The sequence below is a fragment of the Rhinatrema bivittatum genome, chromosome 6 (genome assembly GCF_901001135.1).
Source record: "Rhinatrema bivittatum chromosome 6, aRhiBiv1.1, whole genome shotgun sequence".
NCBI classification, from domain to species: domain Eukaryota; kingdom Metazoa; phylum Chordata; class Amphibia; order Gymnophiona; family Rhinatrematidae; genus Rhinatrema; species Rhinatrema bivittatum.
The window spans coordinates 118,149,339-118,172,896 of NC_042620.1; the positions used below are offsets into that span (position 1 = coordinate 118,149,339).

The 23,558-nt window shown below is 42.9% G+C and overlaps 1 protein-coding gene across 4 annotated transcripts in view; it reads right to left on the reverse strand.

The window, feature by feature from the left end:
- Positions 1-23,558, reverse strand: part of LNPK (lunapark, ER junction formation factor) — a 275,063-nt gene that overhangs the window by 157,905 nt on the left and 93,600 nt on the right. For all 4 annotated transcript variants that reach the window (XM_029605842.1, XM_029605843.1, XM_029605841.1 and 1 more), the window contains 3 exons: positions 9,576-9,616; positions 2,317-2,400; positions 2,157-2,208 (listed from right to left, as the gene is read on the reverse strand). In XM_029605842.1, coding sequence (XP_029461702.1) covers positions 2,157-2,208; positions 2,317-2,400; positions 9,576-9,616 — 177 coding nt within the window. The remainder of the gene's footprint in view (positions 1-2,156; positions 2,209-2,316; positions 2,401-9,575; positions 9,617-23,558) is intronic.

Genomic DNA, 23,558 nt, shown 5'->3' on the forward strand with positions numbered 1-23,558 from the left:
TAGAGATAGAATCAACACTCAAGAAGCTGAAACCATCCAGCCACCCATTGGACCACATCCCAACAAAACTTCTGCTCCTTATTCCAGGCACCATCTCCAGATCCTTGGCTAACATCATTAACTGCTCCCTTGCCCAAGGAATTTACCCGGATGACCTTAAAACAGCATCGATTAAACCTCTCTTGAAGAAACCCAACCTAGACACTAATGAGCTCTCCAACTTCCGACCCATTTCCAACCTCCCGCTGCTAGCAAAACTCACTGAGAAGGTGGTGAACACAGCTTTCGGACTACCTGGAGGAACACAAAATTTTATACCCCTCCCAGTACGGCTTCCGCAAGTCTTCCAGTACTGAAACCCTCCTCATCTCGCTAACAGACCACATCCTCATGGGCCTAGACAAAGGGATTTCATTCCTGCTAGTTCTCTTAGACATCTCCGCGACGTTTGATACCGTGAACCATAGCATCCTCCTCAATCGTCTCTCAGACATTGGTTTATCTGGATACGCCCTCCAATGGTTCAGCTCATTCCTCAATAATAGAAGCTCCAAGATCACCATCAACAATAAAGAATCTCCTAACTTCAAATCTATGCTAGGTGTTCCCCAAGGCTCCTCTCTATCCCCCACTCTCTTTAATATCTACCTACTGCCTCTCTGCCAGCTACTCACAAACCTCAACCTAACTCACTATCTATATGCTGACGACGTTCAGATCCTGATCCCTATAAAAGAATCCCTTCCAAAGACGCTCTCCTTCTGGGAAAACTGCCTCAAGTCCATCAACCACCTACTCACCAGCCTGAACCTGGTCCTCAATGCAGCCAAAACAGAAATTCTTCTCTTATCCTCCGACCATTCTACCAACCATGATCAGACAACCTCTATTCCTCAGACCACTCAAGTTAGAGATTTAGGAGTCACCATTGATAACCATTTAAACCTAAAAAAATCAATCAACAATATTACGAAGGATTGTTTCTTTAAGCTGCAAGTTATGAAAAGACTCAAACCCCTCCTCCACCTCCAGGACTTCAGAACAGTACTTCAGTCAACAATATTCTCCAAAACAGACTACTGAAATACTCTCCTTTTAGGACTCCCGATCTCTGCCACTAGACCACTACAGATGCTCCAGAACTCAGCAGCCAGGATATTAACCAACACTAACCGGAGAACTCACATCACCCCGATACTTAGAAACCTACACTGGTTACCTATTAAATACAGAATTTTGCACAAAGCACTCACCATTATCCACAAATCCATACACAACCAACTTCCTTTAGACCTTCAGTTACCACTCAAACTATACACATCTGCAAGACCCATCAGAGCGGCACACAAAGGAACCCTTCAAGTTCCCCCAACTAAATCCACTCGACTAACTTCCACAAAAGAACGGGCACTTTCCACAGCTGGCCCCATCATCTGGAACAACCTGCCGACTGATCTAAGACTGGAACCCTGCCTGACTACCTTCCGGAAAAAACTCAAGACTTGGCTTTTTGTCCAAGCCTTCCCTTAAGCTCAACATCGCAACAATGCTTTCATTTAGCTCAATAGACAAAATGTCCAACCCAGTAATTGTAAATTCATTTATGTTCATTCTCCAGTTTTTTCTGCCCTTTATTTCCTGGCTACTCTAGCCTTCAAGTTCATTCTCCCTGTTATTTGTATCTGCGCTTCGGCCCTCTTGTTATATGGTTTTTGTTAAGTTAACCCCTAAGTTTGATGTAAACCGGCCTGATATGAAGCTTGTCGTGAAGTTCGGTATAGAAAAATGTTAAATAAATAAATAAATGTTTCACAACACCATCAGTGTTGCTGGTATAAACCACACTAGCTGTTCAGAGAAAGTATGATTGCTTTTAAAAGAAAAAAAGGATTCATATCAGGAAATAAAAAGACTTAAGTAGATGGATATAAAAATAACCAAAATATTTTGAGTCATTAGCTTTTTCTTTGAGAAATTTAATATCCCCCTGCCATTTCATGTAGCCACTTTTTTTTTTTAAGATTCCTTTGGCACTAAAGAACTACATACAACAGAAACATTTAATTGAATTTAAAAGATTCTAATATGTATAAAATTAGTAAAAAAAAAAAAAAAAAATTAAAATATGCCAAACATCTTATTTGAAGTCAGTTTACCTTGTCCAGGTCTTAGAGTTGCAGATTGTCCAACAGATGGTATTTCACTTTCCTAAAAAAAAAAAAAAAAAAAAAGCATAGCATAACAGTTTTTGATTAACACAATATTTTATAATTTGTATGTGCTATAAATAAAAAAAAAATTCCTAGAGTTTCTTACTTGTGTTTTCTTGGTGTCTGGATCAAACCTTTCAAGAATTAGTTTTGCCGTCTTGTATGTTTCTTTTTCCATTACTTCTTCAAGCTATAAGTAAAATTTCATATCAAATTTTAAAAATTAAAAGATCTCTAGTTTGAAAGGGTATCTAGCAATAAATGTGGAATACAGCAAATACAGCTACCTTACCACCAAAACATGTCTGTGCCATCAATATGACATGACAATTATATACCATCAAAATAAATAAAATCCACTCATTTAAACAGTTTCTAGTATCTAATCTACTACTTGCACTTTACGGCTTTATTGCAAACAAACATCAAATATTGCTAATTGTTTACATATAATGAGAAGAATAATCACATGCACCAACTTCAATAATGGAATGTGCAAAAATCTATCAGCTATCATTATTGGAAGATATTAGACATGACAGCAAATGACAGGCAATTCCTCAGATTTATTTCTTCATAGCATTTAATGCTATTAATTTAAAGAAGGTCATTAGCCAAGTGCTGTACAGAATAAAGTCTCTGTGCCAATTAACTGCTGTCAGCATTGATTTTAGATTATTTATTAGCAGAAGCAATTAGCTTGCTGCAAATGCTGTGGAAACTGAAATGGGAAAACATCCATGGAACTTGTTCAAATGATTTGGCTAAAAGCTTCATCTGTACTGAGTTTAAAATTTCTGTTCAGAGTAAAAGAACCAAACATCAAGAAACTAAAAAGTATTTATGCATATTTTAGGGATCATAATAAAAGCATTTCATTATATCATTAGATTTACAGTGAACTCAGTTTATAGCCCAATTAATGATTTTAAATTAAACACATTACTAACAATCATTTTATCAAATACCTAAAAACAGCTTACAGGAAAGAAAGTTTAACTTAATAGCACAAAAGATATTCCATGGTGCTGTTTGATAAATATTTAATGGAAATTAAAAACAAGTTTTGTTGAAAACCCTAATGTACAATTTTTTAATTTTTTTACGTTTACACAGACTTCAGATTTACATGATAGGAGTAAAATTAACATTTAGCGCAGCTTTTACTAAAGGGCAAAAAAAAAGTGCTGATGCAAGTACAGGGTTTAATAAATGTGCTATTATAGTCAACTGTGAAGAACTCTCCACCCTTTTCTTAAATGGTACTTTATAAGAAAAGGAAAAGTCTTGTTACATTACCTAGAAGTAGAGACAGATTGGTTGACTTGCAAACTCCTCCCCCCATTCATCTAATCTCAGATTTCAAAAGAACCCAAGGATCACAGAGAAAGGACGAAAACAGGTGAATCAATCACATTCTCACTTGCTAGCTAACGAAACAGCATTTTCTTTACATACTGTCAGTCCACCAGCTTTCACCTACGCCCTTATACAGTAATCAATTCAATTTTTCGCTCCATAAGACACACCTGACCATAAGACGCACCTAGGATTCAGAGGGGGAAAATTTAAAAAAAAAAAAAAAAAAAAATTTGTGCTAAACCGGCTCTGTCCCCAGGCATCTGTGCGTCTTATGGAGCAAAGTAGGGAAGTGCATAACATTTTTTCTCCCCATTTTGTTTTCAGGTCTGGGGAGGGCCATTTCGGTTCACTCCCCAGATCAGAAAACTTATCTTTCTCAGGGAACCCCCCCCCCCCCCCCCACCCCAAGTCCTGCCAAAAGTCCCTGGTGGTCCAGCGGGGGTCCAGGAGCGGTGCGGGAGCGATCTCCTGGACTTCAGCTGTCGATTGCCAGTAATCAAAATGGCGCCGACGGCCCTTTGCCCTTACTATGTCACAGGGGCTACCGCTGCCATTGGTCGGCCCCAGTGACATAGTAAGGGCAAAGGGCCGTCGGCGCCATTTTGATTACTGGCAGCCGACAGCCCAAGCCCAGGAGATTGCTCCCGGACCGCTCCTGGAACCCCGCTGGACCACCAGGGACTTTTGGCAGGTCTTGGGGGAGTCAGGAGGGTGGGGGGGGGGGGTTTGTTAGATTTTTAGTTTGTTTTTTTTTATATTCGCTCCATAAGACGCACATACATTTTCCCCCCACTTTGGGGGGGGGGGGGGGGGAGTGCGTCTTATGGAGCAAAAAATACGGTACATTACTATTTAAAAATCAGTTCATTGATAGAGGATTGACACTAGTAGTTCACAGTCACTATTACCATGGGCCCAGAAGTCTGGTTTTAGCACTAGGTCAGTAATTCAAACTCCTACCAAAATTATTTAACTGCTGACCAACTAGCTGTTTAAAGCTTATGAAATAAGACAAGGGGGGTTTTTTTGGCTTAACACATTCCTCCTGCTACTTTGGGGTAAAAGTTTGAGGTTCTCTGTGGATAGCATGATGAATCAGCCATGACACATGGATATCATCATCATCTGATAGCACCAAACAAACCCATCTCTCCAGCTCTCTAAAAGCAAGTTTTGCTTACTGTAAACTGTTTTTTGTAGACTAGGATGAATTAGCTATGCTCCATGGGTGATGTCATCAAGCAGCATGTAACAGAGTTGTCTCTCAAGTTAAAGTTTGTGTATTGAGCATGCACGGGTATTCCCGTGGGAATGACAGTTCCAGAACTCTTCAATTGATAAAGCTCAATGAATTAATAATATAGGTTGCATCTAGGCAGTAAGGTGGGATTCGCATGACTAATTCATCCTCTCTATGGAAAATACCATTTACGGTAAGCAAAAAACTTGTTTTCCCATCAATAAGCAGGCTGAATTAGCCATGATCCATGGAAAATCCCAAGCTAAGGGTTGCTATTAAATAAGTTGCCTTTGTAAGTAACCTCCTGGTTCTTCTAAGAGTATAATCTCTTGCAACTCAGGCTCCCCCATGGACAGCCAGCTAGGAGAATGAGGCATGCTTGAAGACTGCAGTTCTTACCACGGTGTCAGTAGTGGCAACTGTATCAAGGCAGTAGTGCAACATGAAGGTACGTACTGACAGCCCGGTAGGCGCTTTGCATGTCCTCAATAACAACATTATTTAAATGTGCCAATGATGCAGCAACTGTTTGAATTTTGTGTGCTTTTGTGTGGTCTTGGAGATTGAGTGAATGTGCAGCATAGCAATGTTTAATGCATGCCGTGATCCAATTTGAGAGCGTCCACTTAGATATATGCAGACCAGTGTGCTGACAGGGCAAAACACTGTCACGGCTAAGAAAAGAAACTTTGGTCAGATGAGAACTGTAAACCAGCACTGAAGGTAACTATCAAGATGTGCCTGTTTGAATGCTCCTGTGTAAATAAAACCAAGGCAGAGGGACAATACAGGCACTTAAGCTCATAAGCAGGAGTCCAGATAGGCCAAGGGAACTCCAAGGGTCAGAAGGAACTCCACCCTTGGATGAGGGGGGGGGAGGCAGTCTGACTTAGCAAAAACAGATGCTGGCATACAGCCTGATGGAGGGCAGAGACCCTGAGTACAAATGATGCACTGGCTTTCGTCCAAGATGTGACAGGACACAGCCCCCCCCCTCAAAGAAATGGGGAGGAGGAGAAAGAATTACAACGCAGTAAAGACCCTCCACCCACCACGTGATTATGCGTAAGCTTAATCATAAATACAGATTTATCAGCTGGAAAGTATTAGACGGGGGGGGGGGGGCAAATGGCAAACCAAGGGAGAGAACCCGAACCAGCCCAGCACCCCCTGCTATTGTGGAGAGAGAAGACTAGGTATGGTCGGGAGTCCGAAGAGAGGAGACTCCCTACTTAGGGTCAGAGAGGGACACAGTCTGAGGTGGTGAGGAGCAGAGAGCAGCCCAGCAGCTCTGCTAGTACCAGAACCAGAAGCAAGCAAAAAAGACTAGCCTGGTTCGTGATCCCTGCAGGAACATGGCTTGTAGAGTATCAGCAGCTTTGTATGCCTATTCCCATATGGCCAGGGCTTCCTCACAATGGGCTTGCAACCCCGTACCTCATTTGTTCACATAGAACATTGCTACCTGCTTGTCCGTGTGGATCATTAGGGATGTCCCTTGGGGGAGATGCTGGAAGGCTCTGAGGGCATTTCTCATGGCCTGGAGTTCTATAGAATATTTTTTCTTTTCTTGATTCCAAAGACACAGAGTCTTGATTTGCAAAAGGTGAAGGTGAACTCCCCATCCCTTCATGGAAGCATCCTTTGTCAGAATCAGCAAGTGTGGATGCACATGCATCCACCTTTTTCTTTAGTCATGGCTTGTATCAATGATATTTTGGTTGACAAAGATTGGAAATATTGGGACTATTGGTTGTGAGTCCCTATTATAAGCGATGCATATGTAGTCTTGTTAAAGAAACTATATGAATAGCTGCTGCCATGTGACCCAAGAGCACTAAGACATGACAAACTAGAGTCTTTCTGCAACGGAAAAGTCTGTTCGCTACAATGTGAAGTTTGAGAGCTCGCTCATAAGGAAGATAGACTCAATAGAATCCAGAGCGTATCTGTGCGCCGATGAGCTGTATCCTTTGCGAGGGGAAGAGCATAGCATGGATTTCTTGTAGATGATTAGAAAACCCAATATTTCCAGGCATAGTATTTGCTCGGTGTGAGATCGAAAAGTTTGTTCATCCGATGCTATTATCAGCCAGCTTTCCAGGTATGGAAACAGACGTATCCTGGAGAGACAGAAGATGTGCCACAGCCACCACTAAATATTTTGTGAAGACTTTCAGGGCAGAGGAGATTCCAAATGGGAGGCCTTTGTACTGGTAATGGAGTTGTCCCACTCGGAAGCAAAGTTAACAGGACAGGTGAATTGGTGTGAGCATAAACATCTTTCAGGTCAAGAGAGCACATCCAGTCGTTGGGCTGGATAAAAGGTAAAATAGTTCCCAAGGAACTCATCTTGAATTTTTCTCAACATATAAAAGTTTGTTCAGGGACCTGATGTCTAGAATGGGTCGAATATCTGTCTTTTTGGGGATGAGAAAGTAATGGGAATAGAATCCTTTGCTACAATCCTTGGTTGGTATGGTTTGTAGTGTTCCTTAGTTCAGTAATTTTTGCATCTCCTAGTTTAGGAGAGCCAGATGGTCGGGATTTGTGGGTTGTAACCCCTGATGAGGCAATGCAGGTTGGCACTGGAAATTGAGATGTTATCCCCAATGAATTATTTTGAGGACCAATTGATCCGTGGTGATGTCCTTCCAGGCTTGTTGAAAATGATGCACTCTGCTTCCAACAGGTATTAGTGGCTGTGGTGATGGTAGAGTTAAAAACCCTGCTGGTGTTCGTAGGAGGTTGTGACTGCAGTTTCGGTCCACGTCTGACTGTAGGGTGTCCCCTTTGTAGGTGTTTTTTGTGTCTGCTGTCAGCTTTGCTGGTAATAAGCTGGGTGGTAAGGTTGATAGGAGCAGATTTCCAGGGGTAATACAGACAATTTATACTGTGGATAGAATTGGCAGCTGTTGCTCTTTGTTCACTTTGAGATAAAAGGGATTGAACTGCCACGTTCTGCTCTTTAATTTGTGCCACAGTACCTTCAGCTTATCTCCGAAAAAGATATTCACCCAAGCATGGATGGTCTGCGAGCTTTCTTGCACATCTTCCCTAACGTTACTTGCCTCTCAGTTAAGCTATCTGTCCTGCACTTATTGATGCCGCAGAGGTTCTAGCCATGGTGTCGAATACCTCATATCAAGCAAATGAGATGTCTAAGAACTTCCTCAAAGCTGTGTAACTGTTAGCAGGGGTACTAAAATAGATGGTGGAGGCTCAGGCACAGGTATGTGGGCCTGTAGCATGGCTGGCATGACACTCTGGAGAGCTCTGAGCACTGTGGTCCAACTCCTCCTGAAAGCCTGGTGAGGCCAGGACTGAAAGAGGGGGACAAGGTGTCACCAACTCTTCCTCGGGTCTCCGAAGTGGCACGGTGGCCAACACCGATATCAGTGGGGAAGGCCTGGGACTACTGGGGACATTGAGGATGGAGCCTCTGATGGTTGGGGGTTGCTTCGATGGTGGTATGGCCGCTGCCAGCATCATGCTGGCACCAGGGCCATGCACAGACTGCGATCGGTGCCAATGCTTGTGGGATCTCCCATGGTGCTCGGCCCGGTCTTCCCCCGGCACCAAGGAGGCGAAGGATCCCAATGTTTGGAACATCAGTGAGATCATGGAGGATCTGTCACCATCCCCACGATCCTTCAAGGAAGTGGAGAGAGGAATAGTGAGAGGGAGCGTATTAAGGGGCTCCCCACAACCTCTAGGTGTCGAGGACTCCGACACAGGAGTGGATGGAGCAGACTTGGAAGAACCGAAAGATTTCTCCATCTTAAGATATGCATGACATCCCTTGGGGGTCATCTGATCACACAGGAGACACCCCCGGATGTAGTGTGAGGCCCCCAGGCAGAGGATACAAACCTCATGCGGATCAGTGATGGACATGGTCCGCGGGCACTGGCGAAAACCGGATGCCATAAATGTTACCCGGCATGCGGTCAATGACCAGCAATCACCAAAAGGCGAGATGTCGAGAATAGACTGCAAAGAAGCGAAAAAATGGCAACTACACCTACCAAGCCAAGGAGGCACCAACCACGAAGGGGGACCAGATGATGGAAATGGGAAATCAACGCTTTTCCGCAAAAAAAAAAAAAAAAAAAAAAGAGAAAAAAGTGGAGCTCCACGAACTGTGAGACAACTGCACCACGGAAGAGAAGAGACTGAAGGGGGACCTCGCGTGGACATGCGGATATTAGCATGCTTCTAGAAACTTTGACGAAAGTTTTCCGTGCCCAGCTCCATCAGATGATATCCACTTATGACGACTACCAGCCTGCTTGTCCTAGAAGAAATCCTACACAACATACTCAGAGGTAAAACCTTACTGAGCTAGAGAGATGGGTTTTGTTCAGTACCAGACAGTATCACCCCACATGTCTTAGCTAATTCAGCCCTGCTTGTCAATGGAAAATGGCCTTTACTGGGCTTCAGAACCCTAAGAATTAATTTGCAATTATGCGGTGTTTTCTCCCTCTTATTTAATTCACATATTACAGCAACAGTCCTCAAGTCTTTGGGCAGAGGTCACAGACTATGGATCCTTTTAGAATCCAGTACTGGAAATCCAAGTTGGGATATAGGGTATCACTATTGTGTAATGGCTGAGACTCCCTCCCTCAGTAGCTGTAAACACAGCATTTCCATCATACCCCAGCTCAAGGGGTAGATCCAGGTTCACAAATCGAACCAAGATCTTTTGGATGCCAGCAGGTTGGCCCTAGTATTTCTTTTTTTTTTTTTTTACTTACTATTTTTTTCTTCTCAACTTTTAGTTCTTCTAAAGCATCATCTAGGAAAAAAAAAGGTTACAGTTTTAAATTAAGTATACATATATATTCCTGATGCACATTTGTCTCCAAGTTGTGCAAAATGTGGTGGTATGCTACCTGAAACTAAGCAAGTGGTATAAGAAATATGAAAGGATTCACAACAAGGAGTGAGTGTGTTTAGAAGCAAGGAGGTATTATCAAACAAAATAGTGCATTGATAGTATGGTTAAAAATCAACTATCATTTTAATATCTGAGAAAAATGGTAGTCACAGGACAAGAGCCAGAACAGCTGTCTAGCAGTGAAGAATTTATGTCCAAATTAGAAAAATGCAAGCATGGCAATCTGCATTTATTCTCAGTTACTGCAGAGATATGGTCATTTCTCCCTCTCTCAATGACATTTCACAACTATTGCCAAGTGTATGTATATTAAAATTATGCATACACACGAGATACAAGCTACTAACATCTGAAAACTCTTGAAACGAAACTCATGAGTTTTGACGCAGCAATTTAGAAGACATATCCAGTATTACCAAGTTTTTCTTTTAAAACATTTTTAAAAAGTATGGCTTGATAAGACACCATCAAATCCTAGTGACCAAAATACAGGTAAGCATATTTATTTTTCAAAGCATAGGCCTATATATTTTGCCTTAAAATGCTTACTGGACCAGGACAGATAACGATGCTTACTACATTGGGAACAGGCACTCTCCTAAGGGGGCTTGGAAAAGAATATAGAAATAGGCAGAATTTTTTTTTTTTTTAACACACTTAATTGCTGAACATTGTATTTAAATTTCACCTAATTCTTAAGATTGCATCTTACTTGATAATTTCTTTTTCCTGGATCCTGCCAGACCAGTCCCAATACATGATTTATAACCTCCTACCAGCAGATGTAGAGAGAACAAACATTGTTTGCTTACAACATCCCCAGCATAAAAGTTAATGTAGAAGACTATATATCCAGTGTACTCACTGTCTAACCAACAAACTGTTCAGAAAGAAAACCTCAATTCAGTGGAAGCCAAAACCCCCAGATGCAAACCAACCCAGAGGGAATGCTATCATGTTGGTGGGGAAGGGCACCTGGCATCCTTCTTCCAGGACCTCTTCAAGCTGCTGGTTGCAGTCAATGAACTGGGACAGGAGGCGGAGCAACACAGTAACCATGCTGAGGACAGGACGAGGAGCAGCATGGGAACTTCATAGTACCACTGCCACAACAGTCAGTAAAGGCGTCCCTCCTCTCTCATGCTGCTGCCACCACGAGCTCCCCCTTTTCAAGTGCTGCTGCCACCATCAAGAAGAGCTGCCCTTCCCCAGTTCCCTTGAGCACCACAGCAGCCATGGTAAAAGAAGAACATACAGATTGGCTTGGAAGGGAGAGCAGTAATTTTTCCATAAGCCTGGGGAAGGAAGGAGGGCTGAGCTGCTATTGCAAGCACTACTGGGGATGGGTGGAAATGGTGCTTAGGGGAGAAGGAAGCTACTGTTGCTGCTGAGCTCTATAGGATGTGGAACGGGATGAAATTGGTGCTGGGTAGCAGGGGATGGGGTGAGGAGAAAAGGAGAAGAGTTATGGAGACAAGCAACTTTGGTACAGGGCAGGGTGGTAAAGTTAGTAGGTCTCATGTTGGAGGAGGAAAGATTGCACAATTCTCACCTATGCGGACATTTTTCTTGCACTTTTAAATGGTGCTAGTGTAATCAACCACTTTTTTGTACACAGGATGTACATATATATGTGTTTGTGTGCGTTTAAGAATGTCTGCGTGCTTATACTCTGGTGCATTTGTCCATGTGTTAGTGTATGTGTATGCACATTTGTGCAGATGTGCATTTGAATGCGTGTATCATTGTGTATTTGTATGCATGTTTCTATGTTGGTGTGTCCGAGTGTGAGACAATGTGGACGTGTCTACACGTGAGAGGCAGTATGTGTATCTACGAGAAAGCGAGGCTGTCAGTGATGTGTGTATGGCTGTGCAACAGATGAAATTTGCCTGTGCAGGAATCTGGCAATGCATGTGAGAGTTAGAGTGAATCTGATTCGGGAAACTATTAGCATGACATTTGTACATGTGTTGCCAAGTATGTCATAAGGTGGTTAAGGGGAGAGAAAATATATTCCCCATAAAAGTGCTAACAAAATTACAGTGTACAGAGAAGAGACTGTCAAGGCAATAGTAAGAAGTGAAAGTGTTCACCAATGACCAAGTGACAGCTTTGCAGATACCTCTGAGAAATCCTTTTGGAGGATATGTGATGGAAGAGGCCATAGCAGGTGTGCTTTTACTGGATCTGTGAGGCTCAATCCTGCTGCCCCATAATGCTGTATAGTCTATTATTCTAGTGATGTCATTTAAAAAAAAATTTAGAGCTCTGCCTCCATTTAGCTGGATGAGGGGATATACCCATAGGTTCGGGACTGCTGGTGCAGAAGGTAATGTAATGCTATATACAGTCTATTATTCAGTTTCATGACCCTTTAATTTGAGGTCATAAGATATGAAAAGTTGGGATGTGTCTATGCGGTTGCGTTCTCTGTTTGTAGTAAGCAAGAGCTCATTTACAATTTAACATGTGAAGAGTCTTATCCCCCTTCCTGAGCATGTGTCTGGGGGAAGAAAGTGGGAAGTACAATCGATTGATGTGGAATGCTGAGATAATCTTAAGTTGAAATTTAGGATGCATTTGAAGAACTACTTTAGCGTGCAAGAAATGAAGATAAGAGATAGTGCACTAAAGCTTGAAGTTCACCAATTCTTCACACAGAAGGGATGGTGACTAAGAAAAGTACCTTCCATGTCAGGTAATTAAGAGGCCGAATCAAGTGGTTCAAATGGAGCTTACATTAAATGTGTTAAGACTACGATATGGTCCCAGGGAACCACTGGTTTATGGAGTAGTGGCTTACTTTCAACAACTTTGAGATCAGTGGGTATGTTGATACTGAAGTATTGTCCACCAGGGTCATGAAACGCTATTATATTTAAGAGACCTTTTACTGAAAACATGGCTAGACCAGAGGCAGAGAGGTGATGAAGACAAGATAAAAAGCAGTCTAGGCTCAAATGTATAGGGGTCCAAGTCATTTTGGGAGCACCAATGATATTGTTTCCATTTAAAAGCATAATTCCATTTCCCTTGCCGACAAGAGAAACTCCGCTACTTTGTAGAAGTAGAGGATGCCACCCAACATTTACATCATCAGATGGCATGCTGGAAGGTCGGGATTAAGACATCCATCTTGTGTGAGAAGAGAGGGGCCAGACCCTAGAGGAATCAGAGGATGCGATGAGAAATGTACTAGATACACGTACCAAATTTGTCTTAGCCACGGGAGTAAGCAGACAGGACACCAGTTAGTCATCCTACATGGGCTCTCAAGGGTAACTGGGAGCTTTCCTGGGGGGGGGGGGGGGGGGGGGGGGGGGGGAGCCAAATATCCTGAGGGTGGCGTTGCCTATCCATTAATCCTGTCTAGGTCTTTACCTGCAGGATGCACTAAGATATCTATCGCCTATTACTAGAGGCTTACTGATCTCTCTTCTCACTCAAGGACAGAGACTTGAGGCCAGATCCAATTTGCTCAGTTAGTCCACAGATACCATCTTAGAGGAGGGTTCTGCTCAATCATCTATGAAGTGAACTTAGACTTCACTGGAACATCTCAGACATAGTGAGGGATTTCTTCACTTTTCACTGGAAGTCCTAATTCCTTATGCAACACTTCTGCCATACACTTTGCTGACAAAATAGAGTCAAAAATATTGAATGCAGATCATATGGAAAAACCAAATAAAATAGAGCACTCAAAAAGATTAAATCTTCAAAAAGTATTCAAAGTACAGTTCTTTTATATGCTCAAGACAGCTGAAATATTGCTGCAATGGACTATCATAACACCCACATGCACATCACAAATCTAAGCGCATCCAGAGCATGTCATGCTTAATCATAGGTCCAACAACTTTTTTTTTTTTAATAATTTTGTAAATGATTGCAAATAGAACTGCAAACATCTACTATTTCCCTCTCTCAGGCAGCAAAAAGGCAGCACTGTGACTTACAAGTCACCTGACACGTTATGTTTCGATTAATTCTCTGCTTCAGGTGAGTAGTGCAGCGGTGTCCATGCTTCTGCTCAAAATGAATTCCTAGCACTACTTAGCCCCCCCCTTCTGTAAACCAGATCAGACTTAAAAAATTAAATGTGACCTGTAAGCAGCACACCACCATCCTCCAAACATCCTAAAGACGAAAACTTTCACCTTCAACATCTGTAGCCTTCCAGAAGGTCTGAAGAGAAAGACTGATTCTGATGAAAATCAATAACCACTTTCAGCAAGAAAGAAAGCACCAGCTGAAATGAAGACAAAAGAAAAAGCACAGGACTGCTTCTATAGCAGAGACCAAAAGCAAAGCAAGTCAAGCATTGTCTGAATAACCTGTTGACCCTGTCCTGGGTCAAAAAGAGACTGTCCACCTGGATCTCTAATAGAATCCCAGGGTATTCCAAGTAACAGAGGATGTCAACTTGCTCTTGCAAAAAGTTCACCACCCATACCAGAGATAAACAGCTGAACAACTCTAAATGTGGACCAGACATACATGCTTCAACTGGATCTGATGGAATCTTCCAGATAGAAATGGACTAGAATCCTTTCCTTTCACAGGGGAGCAGCTATCACCACCATTGCTTTTAAAAAGATTCTTGGAGCTGCGGCCCTGAATTGGAAATCTTGCCCCAGAACCACAAAAATTAGGAAAAACAAGTTTGCTTACTGTAAACTGTGTTTTCCATAGATAGATGAATTAGCCATGCTGTCTGGTTACACCCTCCGTGCCACTAGGTGGCGGAGCTCTCTAAGATCACCCATAGTCTTTTGGTGAGGTGTTCCCTCCTGCCTGTCCCTGCTCGAGGCTCCTCAGTCCGTGTCAAAGCAAGATGACATGCAATGCTGGAACTGTCCGGGGAGGCGGGAGGGTCAGCATGGCTAATTCATCTGCTATCTACGGAAAACACCGTTTACGGTAAGCAAACTTGCTTTTTCCCATAGATAAGCAGCTGAATTAGTCATGCTGTCTGGGAGTCCCCAGCTGAAGTAGACCTAACCAGCCATGTGATCATTTGTAGGTCAGTTATCGCTCAATATAGAATAAGAGGCAGACAGTTCTGAAGTGACTGAACTAGTCAAGTGTTCTTTTGGAGAATTATCGCCCCATTTTTGCGTCATCCCCCGACTGTTTGTCTAAGCAGTAATGGGATGCGAAGGTGTGAAGTGGAGACTATGTGGCTGCTTTGCAGATATCCAAGAGAGATGCATCATGGAAGTGAGCAACAGAAGCAGCCATTGCACAAATTTGGTGTGCTTTGGGTATGGAAGATAAGGATTCCGAACGCTTTTGATAGCAGAAACGTATACAGCTGGTAAGCCAGGATGATCATATTCTCTTTGAAACTGGAAGTCCTGGCACGTTTGGATTGAATGAGAGGAAGAGTTGTGAAGGTCTGGTACTAGAGTGAGTGTGTTTATAATAAGCAAGAGCATGTTTACAGTCCAAGGAATGAAGACACTGCTTGCTGTCATTTGCATGTGGTTTAGGATGGAAAGTTGGTAGGGTTATGGTTTGGTTTAAGTAAAGGTGGAAACTACCTTAGGAAGAAAGTTAGGGTATGTACGTAGTGTAACTTTGTCATGGTAGAATTCCAGGTAAGGTGAGTAGTGAACCAGTGCTTGAAGTTCACTGATTCTTTGTACAGAAGTGAGGGCGACTAAGAATAGCACCTTCCAGGAAAGGTATCTAGGATGGCAAGTGTTTACTGGTTCAAAGGGTGGTAGCATAAGTTGTTCCAGAACTGGATTAATATCCCATGGTACTGGTGGTTTCTTGATTGGAGGTCGTAGTTGCAGATCGCCCTTCATAAAAATCGGGAAACCAGAGCATGACATGCTATAGATTTTCCATTGAGAGGGCTGTGATGCGCTGATATCGCGCTGAGATAAACACGTAAGGAAGCGGTGGCTAAACCTTGTATATAAAGGAGGTGGAGGTAAGTCAGAAGACTTTCAGATGGACATGTGAGTGGGTCTATGTCCATAGAACACCATGTGGCATAACGCTTCCATTTACATTGATAGTTTAGTCGAGTTGATGGCTTCCTTGACGCTACCAAAATATCTTCCAGTTGTGGAGATACGTTTGGGGTTTGGAACGTGAGCCTTTCAATTTCCATGCAGTGAGATTCAAGGATGTGTGACGTGGATGAAGTGAACCCCCTTGTTGGGTGAGAAGGGTGGGGTCGTTCCCCAGAGGAAGTGGTTTGCAGATTGATAGCTGGAGTAGGTAAGCGTAACATGGTTGACGTGCCCATGCTGGTGCGATGAGGATTAGGTTCGCTTTGTCCTCAATGCACTTCTATATTGTGCGATATATTAGGGGAATTGGAGGACATGTGTAAAGTAGATCCTGAGACCAATCCAGTAGGAATGCGTCCTGTAGTAACCAGTGAGCACTGGGATAGACTGAGCAAAAAAGGGGAACCTTTCTGTTGTGTTCCGTTGCAAAAAGATCTATGTGGGGAAGGCCCCAAATTGAAAAAAATCCAGTCAGCCACGTGTTGGTCTAGTTCCCATTCATGTGGGTGAAAAATTCTGCTCAATTTGTCCGCTTTGGAATTGTTGATTCCCAGAAGGTATGTTGCTTGTAGGGAAATTCCCTTGCTGTGGGACCAGTCCAGAATCTCTCGCTTTTCTTTGCAAAGGTTCCATGAACTGGATCCTCCTTGCTTGTTTATGTACAACATTGCCACTTGATTGTCGGTATGGATCATGACTACGTGCTGTCGTAGCTTGTGCTCAAAAGCTCGAAGAGCATATTTGATGGCTCGTAGTTCCAAGAGATTGATATGATACTTGTGTTCTTGGAGCGACCACAACCCTTGAGTCTGTAGGTTGGCAAAATGGGCACCCCATCCTGTGGGGGGAGGCATCTGTGTTAAGAATAAACTGATGTCGAGATGGCCTCAGTGGTGAGCCTTCTGTCAATGCTGGTGGGCATATCCACCATTGAAGGTCTGTTTTCATACTGTTCATTAATCTTACTTGGGTGGACAAGGGACTTTGGAACTGAGACCATTGGTTTTTTAGACCCCACTGAAGACAACTGATGTGGAGCCTCATGTTCGGGACCACATAGGTACATGCTGCCATATGACCCAGAACAGTCAAGACTTGGCGGGCTGTGGTAGTCGCAAGATTTATTAGGCATTGGGCTAGAGAAGTAAGAGCTGGGAGATCCAAGATGGCGCGCTAGAGGAAGGACGTGTGGTGTCTCTCCCCATTTACCTTGTTTCTTATCAGATTGCCTGAATGCCTCATTTGGGGCAGAAACGGAGGGCCCGCGAGAGGCTGAATTTGGAAGCCTCAACGCCGGTTCCGATTAGAGAGCCGATGGATACCCACATCCTCAGAGGGAATGGAGAGCCGAGTGAAGAGTCGCGGGAGGTCTGCCGAGGAGACGCTATAATATCCGGCATCCTCCAAGACTCGTTGACATCCTTATCCCTGGCTGAAAGAACGGCCCCCGAAAATCCAGCACCGAGTCGGACAGCTATCCTGGATCTACCGGAGTTGACCCCGGATGACGCCAGGGAGGGGGCTCTGCGAAGCGCGGAGGAAACTCTGCCAAGAGCGGCGTTACCTGGAACAGACAGGCTGGAAGGTGGAAAGTTCTACGGAGGAGAAATTCAAGCTCTGGAGGAGATGATATCTTGGCATAGTGGAGGAAATTATGAAGAGGCTGTTCTATAGGAATTGGAACCCATTTTGACTCCGTTGGTAAGACCTGAACATTTTACACTGGAAACTATTTGCTTGGCTATAGAGACGTTAAATAAAAATGTAACAGCACAAATAACCCTGATAGTAAGCAAAGTGGGTCAAATTGAGAAACAACTGAACAAAGTAAAAAACAAGCAAATAGAAAATCAAAGGGAAATGGATATATTGATGACAGATATGGGGGAAATGAAAAATCAATGTCAAGAAATGGTAAAAGATAATCTGTATCTTTTGAGAAAACTGGAGAGCTTACAGAATCAAAGTAGTAAAAATGTAAGATTAATAAATTTCCCCAAGATGACGACAATCTCTCCAACAGAAATGAGGACAAAATATGCGTTAGAAATTTTGAAAATTCCCCAGGCAATGCTGCCCCCACTGTCCAAGATATATTACCTACCCACAAGGAAAAAAACACCGGTGGAAAGTAAAGAGATGCAACAGTTATCCTCAGTAAACTTAAATTTGAATGAGATCCTGGAATCATCTGTCGAGGAAGAGCCTCTGCCAGCAACTCTGATTATTACATTTTTATTAGACTCTGATAGAGGCTGGTAGGGATGTGCATTCGTTTCATACGTTTCCTATACAAACATGTAATATGAAACATATGAAACAAATGAACACCTGATTGGCATATAATGGGAAATGTATGAAACGAATTAAACAAATGCACATCCCTAGAGACTGGGTTCTCAGAGTTTACTTTTGGACCTAGCAGGAACCATTTATGGGGTTGGAAGTTAAGATTTTCCCTGATTTGACCAAAGAAACTCAACTAAGGAGAAAGGAATTCTTAGAATTAAAAGCTAAGGTGGTACAACTGGGAGCACAATTTTTTCTTAAATTTCCCTGCAAGTGCCTTGTTAGGTTTAAAGACCTAACATACTTTTCTTCAACCTTCTCAGTTAAGTAAATTTATTAATGATAGATCCCGATTGTCCTAGAGAGGAATTTAGCTCCAGAGCTTGTGTAACCTCACAAAGTGCACAGAATGTTCTTCTAAATAGTACCATTTCCAGATATAGCGCTTTCTATAGTCAAGATGTATTTTTTCTTTTGAATTGATAATTTAAGAACATAAGAAAATGCCATACTGGGTCAGACCAAGGGTCCATCAAGCCCAGCATCCTGTTTCCAACAGTGGCCAATCCAGGCCATAAGAACCTGGCAAGTACCCAAAAACTAAGTCTATTCCATGTTACCATTGCTAATGGCAGTGGCTATTCTCTAAGTGAACTTAATAGCATAGAAACATAGAAACATAGAAATGACGGCAGAAGAAGACCAAACGGCCCATCCAGTCTGCCCAGCAAGCTTCACACATTTTTTCTCATACTTATCTGTTTCTCTTAGCTCTTTGGTTCTATTTCCCTTCCACCCCCACCATTAATGTAGAGAGCAGTGATGGAGCTGCATCCAAGTGAAATATCAAGCTTGATTAGTTAGGGGTAGTAGGGGAAGTAACTGCCGCAATAAGCAAGCTACACCCATGCTTATTTGTTTTACCCAGACTATGTTATTCAGCTCTTATTGGTTGTTTTTCTTCTCCCCTGCCGTTGAAGCAGAGAGCTATGCTGGATATGCGTGAAGTATCAGTTTTTCTTCTCCCCTGCCGTTGAAGCAGGTAATGGACTTCTCCTCCAAGAACTTATCCAATCCTTTTTTAAACACAGCTGTACTAACTGCACTAATCACATCCTCTAGCAACAAATTCCAGAGTTTGTGCATTGAGTAAAAAAGAACTTTCTCTGATTAATTTTAAATGTGCCCCATGCTAACTTCATGGAGTGCCCCCTAGTCTTTCTATTATCCGAAAGAGAAAATAACCGATTCACATCTACCCGTTCTAGACCTCTCAATTTTAAACATCTCTATCATATCCCCCCCTCAGCCATCTCTTCTCCAAGCTGAAAAGTCCTAACCTCTTTAGTCTTTCCTCATAGGGGAGCTGTTCCATTCCCTTTATTATTTTGGTAGCCCTTCTCTGTACCTTCTCCATTGCAATTATATCTTTTTTGAGATGCGTTGACCAGAATTGTACACAGTATTCAAGGTGCGTCTCACCATGGAGCGATAGAGGCATTATGACATTTTTTGTTTTATTCACCATTCCCTAATAATTCCCAACATTCTGTTTGCTTTTTTGACTGCCGCAGCACACTGAACCGATGATTTCAATGTGTTATCCACTATGACATCTAGATCTCTTTCTTGGGTTGTAGCACCTAATATGGAACCCAACATTGTGTAATTATAGCATGGGTTATTTTTCCCTATATGCATCACCTTGCACTTATCCACATTAAATTTCATCTGCCATTTGGATGCCCAATTTTCCAGTCTCACAAGGTCTTCCTGCAATTTATCACAATCTGCTTGTGATTTAACTACTCTGAACAATTTTGTGTCATCTGCAAATTTTGTTGTCTCTTGTGATGGGTCTCCCCCTGCTTATATAGAGGGCTATGGGATAGTATGACATTTTCTTGCATTAATGATGTTGAATGTAATTACTATATTGTCGTAATCATTTACCTTTCAATGTGTAAATTGTTATCATTGGAAAAGAATTAATAAATAAAATTTAAAAAAAAAAAACCCAAGAGCTATTGCTCGGGGTTGTGGCAAGAAAGCTTTGTCTTGAATGGTGTTTATAGATGCTCCAATGAAGTCCAAGGTCTGGGTAGGTTGAAGATAAGATTTTTCGTAATTTATCAGGAGACCCAGATTGTCCAGGCAATTGATTGAAGTAAATTCTCTGAGGAGAAAGGGATTTGGGGCTACTAATAGCCAATCTTCCAGATAAGGGAATATTTAATCCCCCAACGATAGGTGTGCCACCACTTCCGCTAGGCATTTCATGAATACTCTGGGAGCAGATGAGACCAAAAGGAAGGACTTTGTATTGAAAGTGTCTCTTTCCCATCTGAAAACAGAGGTAATTCCAAGATTTTGGGTGCATTGGAATGTGAGCATATGCATCCTTTAAATCTATGGAGCACATTCAATCCATGGGTTGTAGGAAGGGAAGAATTGATTTGAGAGGAGTCATTTTGAATTTCTCTTTTCAAATGTGTTTTGTTGAGAAAGCATAGGTCCAGAATTGGTAGCAGACCTCTGGATTTCTTGGAAATGAGGAAGTATTGTGAATAAAATCCCGTTAGATGTTGGGATGGAGGTACTTCCTGTATACAGTGCTGTTGAAGTAAGTGATTGATCTCTCAAAGGAGAGTCTCCTGATGAATACTCTGAGGTCTCGTGACAATCAAATGCGGAAGACGAGGAGGGGATGTGAAATTGAGTGAATATCTGTCCCGTATTATATTTAGGACCCATGAATCCGTTGTGATGGTGCTCCATTGTGCAAGGAAGTGGGACAGTCATCCTCTTGTTTGGGTGGGCAGTGGTGGTGGAATCCTTTCTAAAAGCTGTTGGTTTTTAGGGGGTTGGAGGTTTGTAGTCTGGCGTGGTTGACTAGGAGCACGTGGGCGCTGGTGGGAAGCTGGTTGCTGGTAAGGCTGTTGGCTGTTTGATTGATACTGCTGGGGCCTATAGAAGTATAAGGCCGATATTGACGTCTTTGGTAAGATTTTTTTGTATAAAACAAAATGACGCTTAGAAGACTGTGTGTCATGTTGAGTTAACGAAAGTACTGCCACCTTTTGTTCTTTTAATTTCGCCAGTTTCTGTGAGTTTATCACCAAATAAGTTATCCGGGCGACAAGGAAGATTGGTCAGCTTATCCTGAATGTCTTCTCTTATGGCACTTGCACATAACCATGCCAGTCGCCTGGCTGCTAAAACAGCTAATGCCATAGCAAAGGTTTCAAACCCCTCATAAATGGAACATACAAGATGCCTTAGCCCTTCCATATCATGAAATTCAGATGGAGGTGTGTTGTCTGCAGAACTTTGTTGTAGCAAAGGTTTTAAGGCCTGAAGGCATTCAAAAAGGTACTGAGCTACATAAAATTGGTGGTTCTGTATCTTGGCATTGAGGATTCCCGATTGGAAAGCTTTCCGTGCAAAGTCATCTAGACTTCCCTGTCCGGTGGATTATTTGTGTGTAGTCTTGATTTGTGTGCCTTTTGCATGGTTAATTCAACCACGACGGATGCATGCAGTAACTGCATGTTGGTGTAAAGTGGAGAATCTAGCATTCTGTATTTCAAATCAGTCTCTCGAGGTTGGAGTCGTTTAATATGGAGAGTCCCAAGTTTTTTCTGAAAGTGATTCTAGCACTGGGTGAGAAGGAAGTGCCGTAGGTTCAGCCAGAGTATCAAATATTTTCAAGACGCCAAACATCTCTTGTCTAGGGTCAGGTATCTTGTTTCCACTCCCAATCATTGACCCACTTTCTCCAAGAATTGGGAGTATGTGAGATCCTCCAGTGGAGATATTGACTCTGGAGGCAACTTCTGTGGGTCAGACGGGTAGCCGGTTGACGACCCTGGTGACAAAGATGGAGTAGAAGAACCTATTGGCAGAGGTGATGGTCTGCTAGGTTGTGTCTTTGGTGCTGGCCCAGGTGTAGATGAAGGCATTTCTTCCGCTGGTTGATTTTGTTGCTAGACTGATGTTAAATATTGCGACAAGATGGTAGTAATCTGTGTCAGTGTATCAGCAGCTGAAACTGACATGGATGGTCCTGGATCCGGTCTTTGGCCTGATGGTAACAAGGCTGCCTTGAAGATGTCCGTGTTCGGTTCTTTAGGGCGTCCGACATCTTCCCGTGGATAGGAAAGTTTGGAATGTAATGGATCCTGCAACAGTGACCATCTACGGTATTGAGATGATGTAGAAAGTCCGGAAAAACCCTCAGATTGTGAAGAGGCATCTGATAATCGTGGTGGAGTTAGAGAATCCTCCGAGTCTACCACTAATAGCAGGGATGGACTCCTAGGTCTTTTATGACCTGTTGGATGTTTTTTGTATTGTTTGAGGTTGCATCGGTAACTCAAGTGGCTGTTGATGCATCAATCTTCCTCAGGTGCTTCGGAGTTCCGACGTTCTTCAGATGCAGTGTGTCGATGCTCCTCTGATGCATCGATGTGTCGACATTTTTCTGAATCATCGGGGCGCCGATGAGTGCATCGGTGCTCCATAGAAGCTTCGACACCATGAACTCTCGACGCATCCTACGCAGGTAGCGTCCGCGGCGCATCCCCAGCACTCTGCATCGATGTTACCTTATTTTTCTTTTTCTGCTTTTGACCTGGAGGGTCTGCAGAGGTTTCAATGGGCTTGGGCCTTAGGGGTCGACTTCATTCCCAGAGCAACCTGACTGAAGCGTCAGAGGGGGCATACAAGCCCGCTGCCTCCTCTGAGCTGTGCGATCCGCGCTACTCTCTGGCACTGCAACCCTTGGGGACATCCGTCCACAGTCTCTACAATTTGCCTGGTCATGTTTTGGACCATGGCAAAGGTAGCAGAATTGATGTGTCGGTTACAGACATTTTGCCAGTGTCACAAAATTTAAAGCCTGGACGAGGCATGATAAATTAAGTATCCTGTGTGAAATTCTGAGAATTTTTCTAAAGAAATCCTGTCAAGTTTTTTCCTCACAACAACTTCTCCTCACAAGAGAGTAGAGCTCCGCGTGCGGTCAGTTGCATGGAAAAAAAATGGACTGAGGAGCCTCGAGCAGGCACAGGGACAGGCAGGAGGAAGCACCTCACCAAAAGACTTTGGGTGATCTTAGAGAGCTCCGCCACCTAGTGGCACCGAGGACGTACCCAGACAGCATGGCTAATTCAGCTGCTTATCTACGGAAAATCTGATCTTTCCTGATTTAGATATGGAGGTAGGCTTCTGAAAGATCTAGCAGAGTACAGAACTCCCTCCTGCCAGACTGCCACTATCATTGAATGCAAAATTTCCATACAAAAACATGGGATGCTGAGATACTTATTGACCATCTTGAGATCCAGATGAGGACCAAAACAAGTACCTTTTTCTTCAGACCATGAAACAGAATGAGTACTCATCATAACCCTGTTACAGGCACTGGGACCATAGCCTCTAATGTAACCTGCACAGAGTAGACCCTATCACTGCCTTTGTTTGAGGATCAAGGGGAAACCATAAAGGCATATAAAAAT